Below are 15,817 nucleotides of genomic sequence, written 5' to 3' on the forward strand. Positions count from 1 at the left end.
GTGTAGAGGTAAAACACGTGTCACATTATACACAAATCTTAGAGGAATTTACACACGAAAAGATTGACAACATTTGGATAATTCTGGTTTTATTAAAAATAACGCCTAATTAATTAAATTTTCTCGACTTGCATTGTAAAATATTATAACACTAGAAATAAGGGATTGGTTGTAACTAATTCTAGTAGGCTTCAAAAGATATATAATTGCTTTAAGGGTAAATGTATACACTTCTATAATAAAGTCCCAGCCACTGTTCAGGCATTATCTATAAATAGATTTAAATGTTTTATAAAAAATGGCTCTGTAGTAAATCCTATTACTCCACTGCTGAATATCTAAATGATCGGGCAGCCTGGGACTAGATTGTGATTATTTTATAGCGATAGAAATGACTGTACAATATTGTATATTTTTATTGAAAAGAGCGCAAAAAAGAATGGTGGGAGAGTTTCTTGCGCCGCTTTTTCTCTCTCAGAGCGCCATTTGTTTCCGAAGCGGTAGTAGTATCTAGTAGTTATTAGAAATGACATCAAAAAGTATTCTATAGGAATCAATTTTGAGAAAATAAATGCCTTTTTTTTAAATATTTGTTATTAAATATTTTTATTATGCCTACCTGAGGTACTAAAATTTAATATGCAATTAATGCTTTGCTGTTTTAATTTAATCCGGTTGTATGTCGGTACAGATAAGGCACGTGTCGCGACCCCTTCTACCGCAATCCTCGGAGCCCGTGTAAAGTATTCAAAAACAAGCACTTTAACTATTTCAGTATTCCGTTTTACTTCGCTCCGTACAGAGAATGCTTAATATTACGTCCATATGAAGCATTTGACTTCACTCAAAGTTTCATATTTCTCATTCTTTTAGTGTAATCCAAGGTTTTTGTTTAGTTTTGGCAGCGATGATATTTTTAAACGATCGCTTAGCTAAGGTTTAGAATCCCGATAGGTGTGAACATTTGCATAATGAATATGAATGTTTGTTTCTGAGTCATGAATGGATGTTTATATGTGTTTTAGTGTGTAGGTAGATTGTTTTAAATATAATGGCAATATTACAATATAAAGTATAAACATACAAGTAAAGCTAGGAACATAACCGTAATATCACAAAAAAAAATTGAAATTTTGAAGTTTTCAAAATCGCAAAATAAATCGAATTACGTATTAGAAATTTTAATATAAAAAGCTCTTCACATATTTGTATATTATATTATAACCGAACACAAGATTTTGTTTATCTTCCAGCCATTACCGACTTTTGATTTTAGTTGATACTCTGTAATGGTTAAAAATATTACAAAAAATTATATCGACATTAAACATGCACATACTTACGACAGTATTCATTTAATGGTTAATGAAATATTTGGAGGACAAATCTATATTGTCTAAGTCGCAGTTAGACTTTAGGTCAAAAGTATTAACTGCTGATGCAATACATCATCTAACTGACTATAAAGCAAAAAATCGTGATAAAAGTCACCACACCTTGGAAATCTTTCTGGAGTTTGCCAAAGCATCTGATTCAGTTTATGTCCTTATTCTTTTGCGCAAGCTTGAAACTTTAGGTATAAGAGGTACTCAGTTAAAACTATTTACTAGCTATTAAGAAGAGCGTAACCAATGTGTGAGGATAGGCGATGTTATCAGCGAGGATCAGAATAATTTCTCTTTCGGAGTTACTCAAGGAAGTATTTTGGGCCCTACCCTTTTTTTGATTTACATAAATGATATTTGTAATATAAATCTAGATCATGGCATAATTATATCATACGCTGATGACACATTTCTTCTTTTCTCGGCCGATGCTGAAAACGTTCAAATATCACATTGATGCTTTGTGCAATAGAATTCGTAATTTAAGTTACGATATATAGCAGATACATAAATAATTAGACTAGTTTACTTTGCTCTATGTCAAGCAATTATAAGTTACTGTATTACCATGTCGGGTGGAGCGGGGAAAACATTATTATTAACTATCGAGACAGCTCAGGGTTTCTTAAGGTGTCTACTCACCGCCCTTTCCTTTTCCCTACTAACATCCTCTATAAATCATGCAAAGTACTAAAAGTTCGACAGTTATTTATAATGAGCATAGTACTGAAAGAATACGCAGACCTTCCCTACAGCACTGAACCCTTAGATAAGAAACGCAAAGAAATGTTTGTGGTCAAAAAAACAAAAACAAACTTTTTTTTCGATATTTTTTTTTATCGAAAACGCTGCTTACTTTTAAGAATATCGTAATTTGCATCTTCCATAAAAGCGATAAAAATACTATCACATAGAATAATTCCTTTACCATAGGCCAGTTTACGTAGGTTCTTTAGTATTGCCATAATTCATTGAATAAGTTTTGTGACTTACGCTGTTTAGTAAACCAACCCTGAAACAACTAATATTCAAATACAATAATTATAAAGTCAACTAAACATTATACTATACGATCAGCATTCCAGTTTTCCTACGTTTTATGACACAAATAATTGATCTATACTTCTTACCCATAAAACTACAAATACTTACGTTTTACGACCAAATTAAATATCTCTAGCCGTCTGATCAGTTATCTGTACATGTAATCATTAATTCAGTTTAATTTCCGTCCGTTTGTGTCGTTATAACGGGATGACTGGGATAAATCGCCATTGAATTGAACAATTTGTCGAATAATCCCAGCATTTGTTTCAATTATTTGGACTTCCTACCTTCGAGAGTGTGCCCACATAAATCGGATATGGGATTTCCAAGTTGCGTGCTCAGAATGAACAAGACAAGTTTAATTTATTGTAAATAATATTCACGTTGTTGCGGTTATTTCGCGGGAGATTTAGGGGATAAGAACATTCGCGTTCGTAATGTGTTTTGCTTGTTTAATTTTGTTGTACAGTTGTAGACAATTTTTTACCATTTCCTACCAGGAGTTAATGTTGTTTTCAATTGTTTTATAATCAATTACCGGCTGTTGTTTTTCCGAACCGATAAGACTTAGGGATCGTTCAAGAAAAGAGCATACTTTTAATGCATCTCTTGACTCCTTTTGCGGATGTCCATGGTCCGTTGTCTCACCCCTGCCCATCACGTGAGCCTCTTGCCCGTTTGCCCCCACTTATATAAAAAAAAAGAAGAAAAAGGGTACACTGAAATTAACAGTAATTTTTAATTAGTTTGCAATATAAAATCTATACCTATTCAAATCGAACTAACACGGAATAAACGGCATGGTTTAATGTAAGCATACCCACAATATTGATCCATTTGCATCAAAACTTTGCCGCGATTAGGACAATTTATTATATGAAAGTATAAATTTCCTCTTAAGATAGCCCTTCCCGGACCTATCTATCGTCAACGTGAACATGAACGAAAGATTGTTGTATCATCCAACGCATACCGCCTGATGACGACTGATAACGAAAACTAAAGCGAATTTACAGTTACTGTAACCTATTTTGATTGACAAGTCGTAAACAGTCAGCCACGCTTAACACTTACTAAGTTAAGTAAGCACACTTTGATAAATTAAAAACTGGTCATGCATTATCGGGCTGTTCGTTTTTATGCTTTTTTTATGAAAATACGGGACTAGACGAACAGGACGCTCAGCTGATGGTAATTGATACGCCCTGCCCATTACAACACAGTGCCGCTCAGGATTCTTGAAAAGCCCAAAAATTCTGAGCGGCACTACAATTGCGCTCGTCAAATTGAGACATAGAATGTTAAGTCTCATTTGCCCAGTAATTTCACTAGCTACGGCGCCCTTCAGACCGAAACACAGTAAAGTATACACATTACTGCTTCACGGCAGAAATAGGCGCTGTTGTGGTACCCATAATCTAGCCGGCATCCCGTGCAAAGGAGCCTCGCACTGGTAAATGCTAGCTAGTATATTCCAGTCTATGGGCAAACCGTTTACCATGTTCCTAATGATTTCGTCATTAAGCAACACGATTAGATATCCTTATGATTAATAGTGTTCATTAGAGCTGGCTTTTGTATGAGGGTGTGTCGAATAGATGCAATTAGAGTATCATTGTCCCTACGACGGGAGTGTAATGAAGCATGACTGTTGGCTGGAACTCGGACTAGGAGACTGCATTCATTGTTACTCATTTATATAACTTTAGAACTTCCAAATTAATTTATTATAATGTCTACATACATGACGACCTACAGGCTATGCATAGCCGAGTGGTTAGCGATCCTACCTACTAAGCTAGAGGTCCCGGGTTCGAATCCCGGTAGGTGCAAGCATTTATATGATGAATATGGATGTTTGTTTCCGAGTCATGAATGTTTATATGAATTTATGTATGTTTAAGTATGTATATTAAATATATCATTGTCTTGTAACCCATAGCACAGGCTATATATGCTTAACTTGGGGCAATATAATTTGTGTAAATAGTGTGTCAATATTATTATTATTACATATATACTTCAAAAGGAAAAACAGGTTCATAGGAAACTTCAAGTTAACGTTAAAAAGGACGCGACGGTTATCCTGCACAATACGCATATTTCAACACTCTCAAGGAAATAAAATAAAAATTACTGTAGACTTTAGTATATCTATAAATATAGGGTAATAGCTAACCGGACAGACGCTGTTCTGTACATAATAAATAAAATACTGTTTTTTATGAGTTTGTCAATAATATTTAATACTATCAATAATTATTTCGTAAAATATGCTCCCTGTTGTTATAATGAAATTGTTTCACAACAGAACTGTCAAACCGTGCGTGAATAAATTCTCTCATAGAAAATATGTCCATACAAAACAAAAATTGGAAATAAAAATAATTATGGGTCCCAAATCGAAATCAAAACTATCTTATATCTCAAGTTGGACTATAATACACTCCATGAAGTAATCCCCATTAAAATCCGTTAATTAGTTTAGGATTTCACTGGAATCAAACATCAGGACACGGGATTTATATAAATTAAGATATTCCGTTGACGTAGAATTTTGAAATTTGCGAAGTAACTAATACTGTTTTATACTACAAGTAGAGAGAAAACTCTGAAACCGAAACATTAGTTTTTAAATCATGAAAATAGGCTGTTGAATATTTATGCAAGTAAGGTTGGTCCAAATTTTGAATTAAGTAAACCGTGTCATGTAGGGTATCGTATGAAAGGGCTTTATTGACACAAGCTCAAACAGATTTTTAATTATTTTAATGATGTATATATAGTTTTCGATATGTGACGAAGAATGAAAAAAAAAAAACATTTTTTCATTACTCATACTCGGAAAGTAATGTTGTTTTGATCTGATTATTGGGTGGAAAATGCTGCTTCCCTCCATAGAGACGGAAAAACTCATACAAATTACATCCCACCTAAGGGCCGAAATGAACTTTAAAAGTTGAACTGCTGTGAAGAGTTTTATGCAAAAAAAGAACTTATTAAAAAAAAAATGCTGCGGCCATGTGACTTTCTAAACAGCCCGTGTGAACTTAGCGCAAACTTCTTTGAGCGGAATAAACTGCAACAATTACGCGGTAAGTCACATATTTGAAATTTAAAAAGTCGACATAAATTGGGGGGATACTGATCTGTGCTTAGATAAGCAACTAGTTTTATTTTCCTCATATTCGAAATGAAAAGTAGAGTGTTTAACTCGGGTAAAAGTATCAATTCCTACTCGGACTATAGCCGACCTTGCTGCGCTCGGGCGTCTAAATACCTCGGGAATTGATTCTTTCGACCCTCTGTTAACAATCTACTATTCCTATAGGTATGGTAAAGTACCTAGTAATTTGCATTGCACCATTGGTGGGCAAATTCCGATATGCTCTTGTCCGGTTTTTTTACAACAGTGAAAGCTGAGGTTGAGCCTTCATGATCCATATCTAAAGTTTATAATTCTTCGACATAGTATAACAAAAATAATTCCAAAAATGCTTAATGTAAAAATTTAAAACATGTGTCACTACGATGCTAAACTTCGCCTTTTCGCGACAATTAGCCGCAGCACAAGAAGTTGCAACTATGTTACAAAATTGCCTCCTTGTTCACTTCGCGTCATTCCACCCATTCGATGTCTGACCAAAGCACAATTTATTAAGATCCTTCAGCGTCCTTGCATTACAAAATTACTATAATATTTTAAATTCTTAATAATATTAACACACTTTTACACAAATTATCTTTATATATCAAATATTATAATATGGGTGCAAACCAGCGATATACTTCGCTCAGGATTCTTTAAAACCCAAATTTCTGAGCGGCACCTTGAGACATAAGATGTTAAGTCTCATTTGCACAGTAATTTCACTAGCTACGGCGCACTTCAGACCGAAACACAATAATGCTTACATATTATTGCATCGCAGCAGAAAAAGGCGTCGTTGTGGTACCCATAATCTAGTCGGCATCCTGTGCAAAGAAGCCTCCCACTGTAATTAATTAAAAATAGAGCAAGAATGTTTATGGAACTGCTGACAGAACAATAGCAATAGTCAACTAAACAGGTTTTTCATCATTAGTGGTAAGTCGTGCCGCGATACAAACGCCACAAGCCACGACAATCACACAGCATTTAATCTTCATTAAAGCTGAATCAGCCCGACTGTGTCCGATGTGGCGTCAGCTGTTTGCAAACAGTTTTTGCTATTGCGGGGAGTTTAAAATTACATTTTGCCTTGAAAAACATGAACGGCACGGTCATTAGTATACGATTTGAGTTCTCAAACCAATTTTTTATTTTATTCCCCTGGGATTGTTGTAAACATATTTTAACTCTTAAAAGTTCCCTTTACCTAAATGAAATTATTTGTGTTGTTTCGAGCTAGATTTTCCTCGGAACTATATATCTCAGCTTGTTTTACTTACGGTCGCTTTGAAAATATATTTAATCTTAAATTTATGATTATTTCGAATGCATACACTTAGTCTGGTTACAATTAAAAATAAACAAATTATTACATTTGAATTTGGAATCTGTTATTTTATATGATTGTTCATTGAGTTCTCTTATTTTGGCGCCAATACATTGTACAATAGTTTGCGATATAGAAATGCAGTGGGGTGATAAAGAGAACCGAATCGCTGTGATTGCATTACACAAAGTAGGTATGGAGCCAAATGCAATTATTAATCTCTCTTAATACGCTTGGTATTAGTAAAATGTTTGTGCACCGGGCTATTAATAGTTACAATGACACCTCCTCTGTTTGAAACACAAAAAGAACTGGCCGTCCACGTAGTATTCGTACGAAGAAGGTGGTAAAGTAATGGAAAGAATTCGAAGAGATCTTGTTCGAAAGCAAAAGATTTTATCTCGGGAGATGAAGATAGCACCTAGAACCATGTCGCGTATTTTGAAAGATGACTCAGGACATGCAACCTATAAGAGACGTACTAGTCATTTCTTAACTAATAATTTAAAAAGTATAGGGTGGTACACTCGAAACAACTACTGAAGCGGTACGCAAAGGTAGGTCACAGAAAAATTTTGTTTACGGATGAGAAAATTTTTAAGCTCTAAGGAAGCCTCCCAATTAGTCGACAGAGTACAACGTGGGCACTATTCGACTTCAGTAATGGTTTTTTTTATGGAATAGGAGGACAAACGATAATACGGGTCACCTGGTGTTAAGTGATCACCGCCGCCCACAATCTCTTGCAACACCATAGGAATCACAGGAGCGTTGCCGGCCTTTAAGGACGTTACGGAGTATGCGCTTTTTCTGAAGGTACCCATGTCGTATCGTCGCGGAAACACCGCATAAGGAAGCTAATTCCACAGCTTTGTAGTACGGGGAAGAAAGCTCCTTGGTTTGGTGGGGTATTAGTTATGAAGGCATGACTGAGCCATACTTTTGTGAAAAAGGTATCAAAACATCGGCACAAGTGTATCAAGATACAATTCTTGAGAATGTAGTGAGGCCCCATAACAACACCATGTTCAATAACCAAGAATGGTACTTCCAGCAAGACTCGGCACCGGGTCATAAAGCAGTCCTGGTTGAAAATGAACGTTTCGGACTTCAACAGAGCAGAAGACTGGCCGTCGTCTAGTCCCGATCTTAATCCGCTGGATTATGATTTATGGTCAGTTTTAGAGAGTACGGCTTGGAGTCCCTAAAACAAACGGTACGATCATTCAAAATCGATATTCGAAATTTTAGTTTCAATGTCAACGTCACATATCGTTCGAGACTGGCTCGAGTACGCCCACTTGAGCGTAGTATTTGTTGTGGCACCTTGCAACTACCCCTGCGGTATCTAATTGGAGCGCAGCGGAGACCAAAAGTATTGATTAAAATAAATTGTTCATGTTTATAAGCATACAAGTGTTTTAATGTGTGTATGTTTTAAGTAGTCCGTTTATTTTATGCTAGCAGCTGACTCGAACACGTGCTTCATATATTTTGGTCCTTGTGTACACGAGTTCTAGTGTTTTTATTGTTAATTTTGTACTGCTTATCATTTGGTTTAAGTATTTTTCTTTTGTTAAGGGTTTATAAATCACAGCATTATGTTGTTATGCTACTTGAGTTTATTCTTATCATATTTATGAGTTTCCCTGCGAGATCGAATCAAAAATGAGGAGATGCGTAGGAGAACCAAAGTCACTGACATTGCCGAAATGATTGCGAAACTGAAGTGGCAGTGGGCAGGGCACGTAGTTCAACGGACAAATGTGATCTCATTTAAATTTCATTTATCGTGAAGATAAGTCTTTTTTGATATTAGTTATTACTTATTATGTAGTTTTATTACTATATTCCATCTAATTAAAAATAAAATTCGTGCAAATTAGACAGTTTTCCCAGTGGGAGGCTCCTTTGCACAGGAAGCCGGCTAGATTATGGGTACCACAACGTTGCCTATTTCTGCCGTGTAGCAGTAATGTGTAAGCATTACTGTGTTTCGGTCTGAAGGGCGCCGTGTAACTAGTAAATAACTGGGCAAATGTGATTTAACATCTTATGTCTGAAGGTGACGAGCGCAATTGTAGTGCCGCTCAGAATTTTTGGGTTTTTCAAGAATCCTGAGCGGCACTACATTGTAATGGGTAGGGCGTATCAATTACCATTAGTTGAGCCTCCTGCTCGTATCGTCAAAAAAAGACACCGGGACAATCCGGACTAGAGTCTAATAGTCCGGACATGTCCGGATGGTAACCCTACCCCTATTAGCACATTATTATGGAGTCTAAACTTAATAAGTTGATAATATAGTGTCATATCTTTGAATACGTTAATCTTTGGTAAGCAAAAATGGGCACGTCAGCTGAACTCTCGCTATCCCAACTTTTCTTCTACTGCGCCACTGTTTAGTTTGCACAAATACAATAAGCATGACCGTATCAAATTCAAGTGAATAAAACTGTAACCTATTTTTAAATAAAACTCCACAAAAGCGGTCTCGCAAAAAGGTCGGTGGTCTTTTATCTTGCTACACAACCAGTTATAATAAACCGTTCCCCTATCCAGTATTCACCGCTGTACTCTTTGTCTCCTAGATCAAGATAGACGCGAACAATTTGATACGGGAATTATATTATTTTATTGTATGCACACGTGCGTGGCGTGTCGAATAAGATAACATGGAACAATTACATTTTGCTTCACCAAAATCATTTTGACAAGCCCATTGGTTCGTTTCTAGTTTTTCTCGAGCAATGGCTACAGTCCAACGGTATAAAAATATATAATACAATTATGATACATTTTTACACAAATTATCTTGCCCCAAACTGTAGTAAGCCCAACTAGACGAGATAGTGAATGTAAATGTATAGATCAGCTAAAAAAAAAAAGCAATTGTGTGAAACCACGATGCAAGTGAAACTTTTTTTCATAAAATAACACAGGTATTAATATCAGCGTACAAAAAAAAACGAATTTATATATTATGCTTTACATTTTCATAAAATAAAAAAACCTTTATCAAGTGTGTGGGGTTCGAACCTACTCTTCCACCCGAACGCAATTGCATCCAATATGCGAACTATAGGCGCCGCCCGACTGTCACGCGACATGCAACAAACAGACGAAAAAGTTTGAGACGATTTAATAAAAGTTTCACTTTAATAATGACTACACAATACATGCAAGAAAGAGACCAATCAGAGACGGCGTCATATATTAATAACCAGTACAATTGTCATAATATCAGTGCCTTACATTATAGTGTACCCGTGACAGTGCGTTACACTATGGTGTACCCGTGACAGTGCGTTACACTATAGTGTACCCGTGACATTACAATGTCACTAAAAATAGGCCGTTAATTGTAAGAAATGAAGTCCATTGACAATCTAACGTGTAATTATAATATCACTAGTGAAATATTAATATCACGGCTTTGACAATATACCTACGACACATATAAATTCAGGGTTCTGATTTTTTTTTCCAGTGAACTCCTAAACTAATGAACGGATTTTAATGGGGATTACTACATGGAGTGCAGTTTAGTCCAACTTGAGAGATAGGATAGTTTTTATTTCGTTTTGGGACCCATATTTATTTTTATTCCAATATTTGTTTTATATGGACATATTTTTAACCGACTTCAAAAATGGAGGACGTTCTCAATTTGATCGGTATTTTTTTATGTATGTACAACGATTACTCTGAGATCTAGTTTTCATTTTATGAAAATTTTTTAGGACTTAAAACCTATCAATATGTGGCACATATAAATAATAGTATTTTATTAATATTAAAGGTAAAGATTTGCATAAGAGGTGTATTCAATGAAATTTTTAGTTATTTGATACTTTGCAGTTTTTGAAGTCGGTTTTTTTAAACGGAGTTTTTTCTATAAGAGAATTTATTGACGCACGGTTTGACAGTTCTGCTGTGAAACAACTTCATCATAAGTATTTTATTTATTATGTACAACAAAACGTCTGTCGGGTAAGCTAGTATGCCTATATATACACGTAATATCTAAATTAGTTTTTTATTATTGACAATAAGGGACGAGACGAGCAGGACTTTCATCTGATGGTAATTGGTAGGCCCTGCACATTACAATGCAGCTCAAATTCTGAAAGGCTTAATTACTATTACTAATACTTATTACTAGCTATCATTACAATTGCACTCGTCACCTTGAGACATTAGATATTAAATCTCAATGATATAATAGTATTAAAAGAGGTAAATCTCTTTTGGGCAATATCTTTCTTTAGCTACGGCGCCATTCAGACCGAAACACAATAATGCTTACACATTAAGCTTCACGGCAGAAAAAGGCGCCGTTGTGGTACCCATTATCTAGCCGGCCCTTATTCGCCTTTTACGACGCCCATGAGTCTGGGACTTCCTTATTATTTTTATGCCCAGGGAAGCATAGGGCATTAATTGATATTTATTTAAATAAATATGTTTTAGAACATTCCCTGGTTCTCGAAGTTAAACCTAAGTTTAGCTGGCTTATCTTGAGTTTATAACACCTAACCCGTTATATTTAGTGTACAATAAAAAAAGTATGACTAAAAATCTGGTGCTGAAATACATGCACAAGGGGTATTCATAGTCTCAGATCTAGGCCACATTTCTATTCGACAAGGCTTACGGAAATTGTGTTCCACGTAAGCCTACATCGTTTGATCGGAAGTTGAGTAACTTTGGAGTGACGTGTCTTAAGCTGCATACGTTACCCGAGGGTTGAAAGGTTGCGTGCAATACACAGACAGTTTTTAAATCGTATTTTATACTGCAAATAGCCGTGGTTTTCCACATTCGGTAGACAAATAAAGTAATAAATTTACGGTATACCTATCTGCCATTCTTACGTGCACAATTTGGAAATACACTTTCCATCATAAAATCGAAACACCTCGGACGTTTTTGTTTCGGATTTTCTTTACATTAATAAAAAAATAAAAAAAAAATAGTTTAATCAGTAATATTTTAGTAGAATTTGCATCGGGATCACATGAGACTCCAGACACTCTTCGATGCAACATAATCCACGCCTACGGTTTGTTTGGAAGCAAATTTAGGATTGTGGGTCACCGTTTTGTAGATAGATGACCATTGCCTTTTTTTTAAAGATACTAATACTTTTTATTGAAATTCCGCCTGGTTAAGTCTATGCAGTACTGTCCGATATTTTGATGAGGAGTTTATAGACAAAACAGTAGGAAACAGTGTTAATAATTCATAAGACCCAAAACATTTACTTTACTAGACGCTGTACCTGGCTGTAGAAATTATGCTGTTGTATCCGTTTATTGTACCAGAAAGCTTTTGTTTCTGAATATAAACCATATGAATATTATATTTGGAATTATTAAGTTATTTCGGCCACTATTTCTTCCGTAAAGCAGTAATGTGTAAACATTACTGTGTTTCTGTCGGAAGGGTGCTGTAGCTAATGAAATCACTGTGCAAATGAGACTTAACATCTTATGTCTCAAGGTGACGAGCGCAATAATTGTAGTGCCGCTCAGAATTCTCGGGTTTTTCAAGAATCCTGAGCGGCACTGCATTGTAATGGGCATCGCGTATCAATTATCACCAGATGAACGACTAGCTCGTCTCGTTTCTTATTTCGATAAAAAAATGTTAAATAAGAAAACAGAATATATTCACAGAGCTGGAGAAAGTATTAATGAAAATTTTAACCTTATGTAAAAACTATTAATGATAATATTTATTATTAAACGACGCATATAAATTCGAGATAAACATGCACGCCGTTTGCAGTCTCTTTTCGGAAAGTTAATCAATTTGCAATGGTTCAGAGAATCGTCTCTGCATGCAATATTTCTCTGAATTACACGGTTAATGAATCAGCAGTGAGTACAATGCGGGCTCCCCCACGTCAAAAGACAAGTCATCAGTTCCGGTTGTCCTTGGCAGGCACGAGCACGGAATCAACGTAATTGAATATTCAAACGATAACCCAGATATCGTTTATATAATAAGTTGCAAGTACGACCGCAACAACCCTCGTTGGCGGAGGGCGCAGGCACGAATATTACCATTTTCTTCCCGCCCGCATCGCCGCCGCACGTAAGCCTTTCTAACTTCTACAAACACACGCACCTAAATATTTGTGATTTTCTCGATACCATGCAATGTTTCACTGATTTCTTTCCATAATTATTTAATTCTTTGCTCTGTGAAATAGCACTAACTAAGGATTCGATCGCTTTTGTTGCAGTGTTGAAAAGGTCATTTAATGTCAAGATCGAGACTGACCAGACAGTAGGATGGATTATTAAATTTCAGTTACTATGAGTTTGTTTGTTGATTTGCGCCAAATTAAAACTTCAGTGACAAACCTTTCTGAAATGGTGGACAAAATATCAACTTCTGTCTGTCATGACAAGCGGAAGAAAAGCGTTGACTCTTCACTTTTTGGAAGTGTTTACAAGCCAGCAGGAACATTAGGGATTGGCGTTCGATTTTCACAGAGCCAAGAAGATATATTTGACAAAATGCCATCTTCTAGACTGAAGAGTCATATGTCTTTACCTAATTTGGGTAAGACTCACAGTTACGAGAAAATACCAGGCTCTAGAAATGATGATCACCCAAAAATTATTGAAATCGACGATGAAAAGACTGAAAACACGGATGATACTGTTATTCAAGTGTCCAAAGAAACTTTAAACAATTTCATAATTGCATCCATTAACAAGAAACCATTCTTTGATGACAGCGGTGATATTCATCCAATGGACTTCGTCGAAAATTTAAAATACTACATATCTGAATTGAGCATACCAAACGATAAGCAACTGACTTTTATCATATCATGCCTCGGTGGCCTGCCGCTTATGTGGGCTCGTTGTTTTAAAAGCGAATTCAAAGATACAAATACATTTTACAAAGCTTTTGAACAAGAATTTTGGAGTTCAGATAGGCAGAAGAGTATCCTTTACGATATGAAGCTCGGCAAATACGACGAAAATCAGCGTATGAGTATGTCCGAGTATTTTCTGTGCAAAGTGTCGAATTACAAGCATTTAGTGCCGCCTCCATCGGATTTGGAAATCATTTACTCTCTGGCTGCTCATTATCCATCAGCTGTTGAGTTAGAACTACGCTTAACACCAAAACCATCGTTACGTGAGACCTACGGTATGCTCCGACGTAGAGAAGGGGAAGGAAGTGATACGTTACCCAATTATTTATATGAGATGTGCGAGTCTTTTCAGCGAGGACTTCGCCCGGACTCAGGGCGACGTTCTGATAATCCAAGTCAGTCAGCTGACGAAACACGTAACACAAATTAGGAAGAGCTACATTAAGGTGCATACAAATTATGCGCGCCAAACCATCGAACATTGCCGTGCTTGAACGAGCCGTGGCGCGAACAGCTCGCTGTAGGTTTTTGAGACCGCATCAAAGGAGTTTCCGTCGTTCACTCGTGCGTACTTGGGACGGTTGTAGTTTTGGTGAATTATCTAGCACGGGAAATACGTAAAAATGGACAATTAACAGTTAAATTGACTGTTTTGATGCTCGAAAAAGAGATTGCAGGCTGGTAACTACAATAAGGAGTCTCCAGGTGCCAGAAATTTTAAAGTTATTGCTAATTTGGTTTAGAAGAATGAACTTGTCTGACGAATATGCGCCGGTATTCGCGTTCAACTAAATTTATTTCAACATATTGGCTCGAGCAGCTGCCGCGCGTAATTTGTACGCACCCTTACATACACTGCAGACTTCATATACATCATTAGATCGTATTATAATAATTTTTATCATGTTAAATTTGAAACAATACAGGTTACGAATATGAGATGTGTTTTATTGCATACCAATTCTTATTTCTGTCGATTTAATTTGAATTTCGGGCAATGTACAGTGATTGAGTTTTATACTTTTGAAGAATTTTTAAATATTCATAAACGATGTAGGATAATATACATAAATATTACTTGGTAAACTAAATGCGAAACCGGAACGCAATAGTCGAAGCTTGAGATTATAATAAGTATATAGTTTGAGAGTTTCTTCTCTTATTCCTTTGTCAATTTTGCTTTCCAACATTAATAGTTTACATTCGTTTCAAAGATTTAACTAAAGTGTAATTTATATGATTTTTGTATATGTATTACTAAGATAGATTTAAAACAAAGTACTTGCGTAAAACAAAAAATAGTTAATAAGTAATTAATAATGTGCAGTAATTAATTGTTACTTTACTACAAAAACACACAGCGCTCTTTTATATTTACGAGTGGTTATGTACTAACTTAAACTTTTTTTTCACGAATATTGTCAAAAAGTAGTAAGAAGTAGCAAGTATATCATATTTATAACAATGAAAAAAAGAGTAAGTCTAAAATTGTAGTCAATGAAGAACTGGTTTCATTTACATATGTAAGTATTTAATTACTCAAATTCTTATCACTTTAACATGGGTTAGTATACATTTTTGGAGTTAGAATAAATCCACAGTTTAACCTGAACCTTGAATATTAGTTATAATGTCGGTGAACTTATTTGTGTCTCGGTTTGATAAGTGTGGGTGACGGTGTAACAACAAGCGTAATAGCCTAAACACATAGTCGGATTTAGTACGGCCGGACCATCGGACGGTCCGCTAGGCTCCTCGCACCAATTTGTCCGACTACGTACTAGGTACAGTCCGGACAGTTATAATAATAATTTTGTGCGATGGACAATGCGACAAACCAATGAATATGGTCGGCTACCAGGAGGTCTACTCGCAACAACTCGACAACGATACATTCGGAACGAAACGATAATACTCCGAATATATCGCAACTATCCTACTCTAAAAAATATTCAAATTCCTTATCGTTTATCGTTACCATAGACTAATATTTTGATTTTTTTACG

General features: G+C 35.7%; 2 protein-coding genes across 2 annotated transcripts in view; both read left to right on the forward strand.

Annotated features, from left to right (window-relative positions):
* Positions 1-15,817, forward strand: part of LOC126971258 (protein Wnt-11b-like) — a 73,739-nt gene that overhangs the window by 16,735 nt on the left and 41,187 nt on the right. The gene's annotated exons all lie outside the window — the stretch shown is intronic.
* Positions 12,942-14,668, forward strand: LOC126971261 (uncharacterized). The gene is made up of 2 exons (XM_050817461.1): positions 12,942-13,012; positions 13,164-14,668. Exon 2 carries the CDS (start codon positions 13,237-13,239, stop codon positions 14,239-14,241), a length of 1,005 nt encoding a protein of 334 aa, XP_050673418.1. The 5' UTR covers positions 12,942-13,012; positions 13,164-13,236; the 3' UTR covers positions 14,242-14,668.

The sequence above is a fragment of the Leptidea sinapis genome, chromosome 23 (assembly GCF_905404315.1).
Source record: "Leptidea sinapis chromosome 23, ilLepSina1.1, whole genome shotgun sequence".
Lineage (NCBI taxonomy): Eukaryota > Metazoa > Arthropoda > Insecta > Lepidoptera > Pieridae > Leptidea > Leptidea sinapis.